Source organism: Gavialis gangeticus, unplaced genomic scaffold (genome assembly GCF_001723915.1).
Source record: "Gavialis gangeticus isolate Ggan-Ray unplaced genomic scaffold, GavGan_comp1, whole genome shotgun sequence".
Classification (NCBI taxonomy): Eukaryota; Metazoa; Chordata; order Crocodylia; family Gavialidae; genus Gavialis; species Gavialis gangeticus.
In genome coordinates, this window is record NW_017728992.1 from 200,453,624 (window position 1) to 200,463,411 (window position 9,788).

The 9,788-nt window shown below is 45.9% G+C and overlaps 1 protein-coding gene across 3 annotated transcripts in view; it reads right to left on the reverse strand.

Moving 5' to 3' along the window:
- The window catches only part of TRAPPC9 (trafficking protein particle complex 9), a 1,079,595-nt gene that overhangs the window by 13,635 nt on the left and 1,056,172 nt on the right, over positions 1-9,788 (reverse strand). For all 3 annotated transcript variants that reach the window (XM_019528205.1, XM_019528203.1, XM_019528204.1), the window contains one exon: positions 6,577-6,800. In XM_019528205.1, coding sequence (XP_019383750.1) covers positions 6,577-6,800 — 224 coding nt within the window. The remainder of the gene's footprint in view (positions 1-6,576; positions 6,801-9,788) is intronic.

Below are 9,788 nucleotides of genomic sequence, written 5' to 3' on the forward strand. Positions count from 1 at the left end.
AGCCCTGGGGGACCCCACTGCCCACGTCCCTCCAGGTCGAAAATGACCCATCCACCACCACTCTCTGGGTCCGGCCCTCCAGCCGGTTGGTGACACATTTGACTGTGTAGGTATCAACACCACAGCCCCCCAGTTTCTTAATGAGAACGGGGTGAGGGACAGTATTGAAGGCCTTCCAAAAGTCCAGGAAGACTATGTCCACTGCTACCCCTGCATCTAAGGATTTGATGACCTGATCACAGAAGGCCACCAGGTTGGTCTGATAGGACCTGCCTCTAATGAACCCGTGTTGGTTGTCCCTAAGCATAACCTCCCCCACTGGCCCCTCGTCGACATGTGCCAGAATAATTCTCTCAAAAAGCTTACCCAGGATCGAGGTAAGACTAACTGGCCTATAGTTTCCCAGGTCCTCCTTCCTCCCTTTTTTGAAGCTGAGAACCACATTGGCCCTCTTCCAGTCCTCTGGCACCACACCAGAGCACCATAAGTGCTTGTACAGCCGAGCCAGGAGTCCTGCAATGACCTCAGCCAATTCCCTCAGCACCCTGCGGTGGAGATCAGCCGGACCAGCTGATTTAAATACATCCAGTCCCTCCAGAAGTTCCCCGACTAGATCCTCCCTGACCCATGGCTTAGGTGCGCCTCTCCTGGGGCCTGAGGGGGGCCCGGTGGGGGGGGTGATCTGGTCCCTGCTCAGGAAAATGGAGGCAAACGAGTCGTTAAATAGGTTAGATTTGTCGTCTGGTGTGACGACCAAATTTCCAAGCGTGTCTTGCAGGGGCCCCACGTTACCCGGTACCTTCTTTTTGCCCCCTATGTATTTAAAAAAGGACTTCTTCTTGCCCTTGATCCGGGAAGCTAGTCCCAGTCCCATCTCCGCCCTGGCCTTCCTGACTGCCCCCGCTGCATCCCCCAGCAACCTCAGTATAATCCTCCCTGGTGATGGCCCCTCCCTTCCACGGGGTGTATGCCTCCCTTTTAGCTAGAATCAGCTGAATCTGACCAACTAATTGAGATAAGCACTGTTATTAAGGTGGCTAGATATAAGGTGGGCAAGATGAAGAGGAAATTTCCATCAATGCAAAGGCATTTGAAGAAATTAGGGTCTGACCTCTAATTGCACCTCTGAAAATCTTATAGCTGACAACAGGTACTGACAATCTTGCAGATAATAATTTAATCTCCCTTTTTATTTTTTGCTGAAGGAGGCATTGTCAAGTAGAGTTAGCCCAAATTAAAAACCAAATTTCAGTGAGAAGGGCTTAGCGTAATTCCAAATGCAAAGAAACACTGGGATGATCTTGTTTAAAATAAGAATAAAATAGTCCTGTTTCAGTGTGGATTTTCCTCTGCAGCCACATAGACTTAAGAACCCAAATACAACTGCATTATACTAGTAGATGATCACCAGCCAATGAATATGCCCTCTTAACTCGAAGCAAACCTAAATCTTAACAGAGCTAAACACAGTCACATGATTTTTATCCTTCAAACTATTTTCCTCTGTGTTGCATAACAAAATATGTGCAGAGCAGTTCGTTTTTTCTCATGTTTCTGGGGTTTGCTGGTTGCCATATGGGCTTGTGAAGGAAGTTTTCCCCCTCCTGTTTCTACAGGTGTCTGGGTTTTCTCCGCCTTCCTTAGAAGCACTGGGTGTTGGCTGTAACCAAGACTGATGATTTTGACTGGGACATGCTGGTGCTCCTGCTGGGACTAAAACCTGGAGGCTCTTGATTAGAGGGTCTTGCCCCTTGCCTGCCGCTCAGGGTCAAGCCGATGGCTGCATTTGGGGTCAGGAAGGAATTTTACTGCACAGCCAGACTGCGAAGGACCGTGTTGGTTTTTACCTTCCTCTAGTTTGGGGGAATGGCCTTCTTTCCTGGATCTCTCCAGGGGTTTTAACAATCCTTGGCAGGACACTGACGGTCACTGTCCCCCTGCTTTATCTGTGGCACATTAGGGGGCTTTTGGTGTCTTTGGGCAATATGCCTTGTTATTGTGTTACAGGGTTGATGGTGTAGTTTTCGGAATACGTTAGACAAGGACTTGTGTGGGATAGTCTGGATTGGGACGCTCTTGCCTTGAGCAGAGAGTTAAAATAAGTGACCTCCAGGTCCCTTCCAGCCCTGTTTTTCTATGATCCTATGCTGAAAGATTACAATTCCCACCTTCTGCACAAGTCCAGAAAACTTCCAAACTAAAGAAAAGTGGCTCGAGTGAGCTTCTCGGAGTCTGGCTTGGTATAAAGTTAGGGTGGGTAGGTGGCAGCTTGGTCTAAAAGAGTCCGTTTCAACTCAGCACGGATAATCAACTCATTTCTGTGTCAAGAGGATGGGTCAGATTCTCAGGTGATAGAAACTGGCTCATCATTCCTGTCTTCAACAGAGCTCATTCACATCAGCCGAGAATCTGGTCTGGCGAGAAAATATGGATTCACTGAAATCTCATCCAGGTTTTTTTTTTTCAGGTTTGGATTAGAACATTAACGTAATTCTGGGAACCGCTGCTTCCTACCTGAAGCATCTACGTACCAAACAAAGCCATCTTCTGGTTGTAAAACCAGGCATTGGTTTCTGACATTTAGCTTTTTTTCCATTAATGACTTAATCACCATGGGAGGATGAGAAAGCTTCCAACAACATTACATAGGCTGTTTGAAGAAATATTTCTCAGTACTCTTGCCCTGAAGAAGCATGAGTATGTGTGATCTTTGAGACTTTCTGGAGGATAGGCACTGATACCGACCCCACCAAAGAAAAATACTGTCTTCAAGTGTGTATTTGCCTCACTGCCTTTTTTGAGTCAAGATTTAAAAAAAACAGACAAACAGTTTTATTCAAACAGTTGACAATAAATTTGCAGAGCTTTACACAGGTGGGCTAATGCTGAGGGAATAATGCATGAGATGACTGTCCAGGTATTCACATGAGAAAGAATCTCTTGGCTTACGACCCCATGGGAGACCCCATCAGCAGGTAGGAAAACATTATGCAGACTCCTAGTTTTTCCCTTGTTAGCCTCACAGGTCAGACAATTGAGCAACAGGGTACCGAAAAGCTGGAGTACTTATTAAAAATCAGCATTGTCAGAATGAGAGCAGTAGGCCAAGAAAATCCTGTGCTGATGATTTCTAAGGATGCATTTAAACTGAGATTATTCCGTCAACAGGAACATTAGCACCCATAAAAATTATTAATGGCAAATTCTGTACTCAGTAGCTTTTTAAAAAAAAAACATTTTTTTTACCTGATGCATAGTTGAAAGCCTGCACATTGTGCATATCCCAGTGGTTAACCTTTGATTCTTTTTTGACTAAGGTTCACTTAAATATTCAGTAATGACAGACGTATTTTATTGACTACTGAAGAGCAGACCTAAGTAAATGTCCACAGCAATCCATCCCATATACTCAACTCTCTCTTCATGTTTTTTTAATAAGGTACTGGAGTGGGAATATTGCTTACTATGCTCTTCAATACTGGCCCCTCTTTCCATTCCTTTGGTTTTTGTAGAACACACACACACACACACACACACACACACACACAGAATATCTGCAAATAATCTTTTGGGTTTTGCCTTAGAAACAAAATCTCGCTGACCTGAATTATTTACAAGTGAATATGTTAGAAGGCTTAACTCTTCTCAGAAGGGATGTTTCAGCCTGATTTTAAAACTCAGAATTTTTTAAAATTGGATAGCAAAAGGATGAACTCAGCCTTTACAGATGTATGTTAAATGAAGTAGTTAGCCATATTAGTCTGAAGTCAGGCAGAAGGCAGGGTGGCACCTTAGAGACTAGTAAGAATTGAATGAACAAAGTCATCTTGGTCATTAACATATATCTTTTTTTTTCCCTGTTTCAACCCATGGCATTTTCTCATGACCTGACTTAAAACTGGCTTGCAGAGAATGAGTTTGCTCAGCCTGAAGGATATTTTTGATACCTTGCAAGAAAAAAACCCAGTTCTTTAAACACTGAAACAATGGTTGGGCATATAGAATTCAGTCTTTTATCTACGACCACATACAAGCGTTCAAATGAAACACGAGAAGTCTCCTGATATTGTTCTCCCAGTAGACAAACCTATCGGGAAACCACCATACAGATGTTAGAGGGGCTAGGCATACAACTCAGGGACCCTTGTACATGCATCCCAGCATGCTCTGCAGGCTCCCTTGAAACCACAGAGAACAGCTGAGTGCACAGGACAGCACTGAGTGGCTGACCACCCTCGGGGACCATGGTAATCCTGATCACAATTCACATTCCTCCCTCCCTGCTGGAGGCTTTAAGAGAGGAGACCCAGAGTGCGTCTTCTCTCTTACCAGTTGCAGGTGGGTCAATGTCTGGGTCTAGGTTTGGATCTGGGGTCTGGGTCTTAGTGATGTGGGGGTCTAAGTCTGGGTCTCAGTGGCACAGAGGTCTAGATCCAGGGCTCAGGGGTGGGGGTCTGGATGTCTGGGTCTCAGGAGCGTAGGGGTCTAGGTCTGAACCATGTGCAAGGGACACAGCTGTCTCAGCACCCTGTGTCTCCCTGAAGCTTAGTGTGGGGCTGGTAAAAGGTGCTGGGTCTTCCTGGCCCCAAGGCAGTCAGGGGCAGGAGTTTGCTCTATGCTCACCTGGAGCAGTGGAGTCCAGCCCGAGTCATAGACTGTCTCCTTTGGGGGGCGGGGGGAGAGAATGGGAGAGCAATGCATGATGGGATGCTGGGGGATGGCACTGAAGTGTCTATTGCAAGGGTAAGCGTACATGTATTCATTCTCCTGGAAGCCACTTCTACCAGGTTGTAGTTGAATTAACTCTCTCATCATTTTTAGTCTGGGAGAAACTGACTGCATGTTTATACACTTAGAGTTCCTATCAGGAGAAGAGTGTTACATTTTTCCCAGTAGAAATGTAACACATTTATGCTGCCCAGGTTACTGACTCAGGCTTGAAACGGACATCCCCAAATGAAGTGGATCAACTTCACTGGGTGTAACGCAAGTCATCTGTTGCTGTCTCTCCTGTTGATATTAAGGGACAACAGGCAACATGTTCCCTGCTTCCAGAGATACACCTCCACCAATCTTCAAGGGTCCTACAGATTGCCAGGGGTGTGTCACTGGAAGCCTTTCCCCCCCGCCACAGATGCACCCCCACAGAGGTTGCCAGAGGCATGTCTCTGTAACCAGGGAAAGTCAGACAGGCACTCCCCAGGCTCGAGAGGCCTGATCCTGTGCAGGAATTCCTGGGATGTGTGGGACTGAGCCTCTCGAGCCCAGAGAGCACCTGCCTGGGGAAGCATAAAAGAGTGCAGGCAGCTCTGGCTCCCGATAATCTTTTGCTGCAGAAAGGTGTCTGGTGCAATAAAGCAGCACAATTTATTATTATATTTTGCAACTATCACGTTGTGGTGCAACAACAGGTGTGTACATCTATTTGCTGTTGCTTTGTGCTGCCATTACAATTTTTAGGGTGGCTAAAAAAGCAACCAAAGATGACATTTGTTTCTACCCTCAGATCTGGCCAGACTGGTAGTGGCCAAAAGCTGTCACCATATGATAGCTTTTTAATGTCCCATTGTCACAGAAATCAATGGGTGCCTGTTCACAAGCACAGAGGCTGCTCCGACACGCTGGAATTCCAGCACGTGGCAATGTCCACACTCCAGCAGCCTCCTGCATCTCGTGTACCAGAGTTCCTGTGCTTAAAAATGGTGGCAGGGGCACTTGAACTAAAAGCTCGTGGAACACCATTTCATCAGTGACTTGGATGAGGGTGTGGAGAGCACTCTGTCCAAATTCATAGATAACATCAAATTATGGGGCCAAGTACATACACTGAAGGGCAATGTGCAGATTTAGGCAGATTTGGACAGGATGGGAATGTGGGCAGAACAGAATAGGATGCAGTTTAACAAAGACAAGTGCGAAGTGCTACATCTAGGGAGAAGGAATCACCAACACACCTTTTCAAGGCCAGAGATACTGATACAGGAGATACAGCAGCGCTTTAATTAGGGCAGCTCTCAAAGCTCCTTTAATTAAAGCGCCATGCTGCCCCCACCCCCCGCAACCCCTGGACCATGTGTAGAAGTGCCCAATGATCTTAGACTATTCTATGGAGATGATTTTCTACATCCTCAAATCCAGTAACTCTGGCACCAGGTGGGACCATTTGTCAATTCTGAGAGGAGGTTTTTTTCTCACAGTCAAGCCTGTTGAATGCAAGCACTGAAGTACCAAGGCCCCTTAATTCAGCAGTTACTACAAATCATCAGGTCCCTTGTTGGTGACCTCATTGAGAATACTAGCATTCAATGGGCACGAAGCTGAACTCCCCTTTGGGTGGTCCTACAAGGTCATGATTAGGTGACTCTGTCTGGCCAGCATGAGGAAATCTTCCCTGCTGCTGCATCTGCTCTACTACCTTCTAGATGACCAAATAAAAACATTCAGCCCCCAGCCACTCAAACTCATTCACTAATACTAAGCTACACATGTCTGCAGCCTATTCTGCGCAAGGCTTTGTTTTTAAAAGTGCGTGTGTGATGCAGTGGAGTGATACAGTAATTTTAAAAAAATACTCACGGTATCGATATAGAAGGTGTTGGATCCCACAAAGGTGATGGCATCATGGAGCTCATAGTTGTGCACTCCATTTTGGTAATCCTGGTATGGGGTCACAGTGAGAGCAAATGGGCCCACGCTGTGTTTGCTCCAGTTGGTGAGTTTCACCTCCAGGGGGATGGGGTCCCCGACCTTGCAGTCCACCACAACGTCACATTCACAGAACTTTCCATCCACCAATATATCTGGAAGACAAAAAAAATACATTTCACGTGATTTAGGGATTCTCCTTTAGGAGCTGAACACTCTATTTGATCTCCATGAGAAACCTAAAGCATGCCTGGGCAACAGCAGACAGGAGTATATAGATTAGAAAACTTGAAACAAATGCTGTGTTGGCGCACCTCTGCGCCTTCAGGAGTTTTAGGAAGCTACTAGTCATTATGGAAGTTCAAAATGTGTCTAGGATACCTGCGATTGCCCAGTCTCCTGCAAAAAAAAAGTCATGGGCTCTCTACTGCTAGTGAAGGAGGATTCAGGAGTGGCCTTCAGAGACCACTGCGAACAGTGGTCCATTATCCAACAGCCGCTAACTCTCCACTACGAAGGCACAGAACCCATTTGTTATACTCCTCTATAAGCAAAGGCCAGCAGATCCATTCGGCATGAATAATTGGCAAACCAGCTGATTGTTTGGTGTTAGGGAAGGGGTGGGCAAAATGTGGCCTGCCAGGCCATTCTATCCAGCCTGTGGAGCCCCCTAAAAAATTTAGAAAGTTAATACTTATCTGCCCCTGGCTGCCTGTCACGCAGCCCTCGATGGCTTGCCAAAACTCAGTAAGCGGCCCTCCGCCCAAAATAATTGCCCACCCCTGTGTTAGGGTCAGAGCACTGCAACTGCGCTTTCCATGCCGTAGTCCTTGCTGGTTTTTGTGGGGGTCACCTCCTTGCATCTCAGCCAGGGCAAGCCACGATTTAGCCCCATCTGCACCACACTCCACCCTTTTTTATGCTCCTCATAAACATCAAGCAAGAAGGAGCATGGAGTCAGGTGAGGGAGCGAGGAAAGCAGTTATAAGCAAGGCTTGTAAATACAAGCCATGACTGGTTACAGAGCCGGTACGAGACACCCACAGGCATGTGTGTCATAGTTAAAAGACAAATCATTTAGTGAAGAGGTGACCTTTCACAGAACAGGCTCTGTTGGAATGTGCAAGGCGATCTGTCCGTTACTATCCAATTAATATGAAAAAACAGGGTTTTTAAAGGATACGGCGCTAACTAAAGCTCGCCAACTCGCTGCACAAGATTTCATATAGTGAGATTCCTCTTTCTGCTTCACTTGTGTCCTTTTCTCACTGGGATAATGCAATGTCTCTAAACTGGCTACAGCTGGACCAACTGCAGTCACAGTCGTGTAGCCACTACCAATGCCTATTTGCTTATTCCGTGCTGAAAGGATTCACAGCTCACACAAAGCTGAAATTGCTAGTGCAATTTCCCACTCTGAAAGGGTTTCCCGTCGTGCAGCATTGCTGCCATTCACAGAGGAGGTTTATTTCTGATGCCCTGTAGATACAGTAGCATTTCTACTTCACAACAGGTTCTTGGTCAGAGATAAGGGAGAGCTCTGAGCACACACAAGAGAGATAATATTCAGAGCAGATGCATATCCTCAGGACATCATCACACACTCATGGAGAAGCCCAGTTCCAATAAACCACTTTGCTCCATGCAAGCAGCACTATGTGATTCACAGTCACTCTTCTACATCGAGCGTTTCAGTTGTATCAACTACAACAGACCCTCCATTTCTTCAAGGTTTTTTCTTTCGCTTTTTATATCTCAGGAACTTGCGGGCCTGCTCCAATTCAAAGAGAGCTTAATCTATGCAAGAGCAAGGTTTTGATTTTTGGCTTGTTGGCTTGGAACTTGGAGAGCTCCATGATGCGTGTTCCTTTGGTGCCCTTTGAGCCTAGAGAGCTGAATGAGCAATGCTGATGCAAAGACAATAGTAAAGGATGAAGAAATGAGGTCAAGAATTAACATTTTTTTTTGACAGATCCACTCAGCAAATGACAGGCTGATCCACCAAAAGTGGAAGCAATCTCTAAACCTCATTCTGACCACAGCTACCCCGCCAGAGGAGCAGCCATGGGTCTGGTATACAAAAGGTAAAACAGGCAAAGCAGAAATTGCTTTGACAACAATGAATCTCATACTCTCAAGGTTAAAAATGTCATTTTTTCAGAAGCATTTCAGTGGTGGAGGGTAAAAAATGACACCCACTGATGCAAATCCTTTCCATTTCAAATAGGATGCTTAGGTTAGACAGGGAGAAGACCTGCCATATCAGCCAACCTTCTCACGATATTGAGATAGGGCAACATATTACTTCTTTTTTTGACACCCTAAACCTATACAGAATGGGGGCTCTTTTCCAGTGTAAACAAGCTGCCATATACAGGACTTCCCAGGACATTTCGGGTGGGCCAGAAACATGACTGTGGGCTAGCAACATCACAGTGTCCTGCTGGGGCCTAGCCATGCTCCCCTCAGCTCAGCTCTGTGCAAGAGAAGGGAAGGCTGCTCTAGTGCCCCCCGGCTTCTAGCCTGAACCACTACAGGCATGTGCCTGCATTTCTGGGTTACAAAGTGATTTAGCTCCAAGTTTAACTGACATTTTTTTTAATGCAAATATCTATGAGTGTACCTGAGCATGTGCATATCTTTACGCTCTCCAGCTGCTTTCTTTCAGCCCAAGCAATCAGGTTTGTATCAGCTGATGTTTTTAAGCCTTTGACAGAAGTGCTTTCATTCTTTAAAAATTCTCTTTACTTTGGTTCCTCTATCCCCGGGGCCTTGCAGCTGTGCACCTCATTAGCCCCAAACATTGCCTCTGGCTCACATGAACTTTCAGAAACACTCCATGACCTTAGTGGAGGGATCTTCATTGTAAAGCTGCTTATCATCTTGTCTTTTTCAGCTTTAAACACCATGTTCTGCTGCAGGAATTAGAGATGAAGCCTTCTGCCCTCTGTACCCACCTTTGGATCTAATAATAGCTCAGAAGGTTGCTTTACAGCATCCTCAAGTGAAAAGATAAAATCCACCAAGAAGGTGAGGAAATTAAGCCTGCCTCCCACAATAATTTTCTTTCGTATGCCTAAAAATCAATATGCTTAACATTGTTGGTTTGTTTTTTTGTTTTTTTTTTGGGGGGGGGGGGGGGG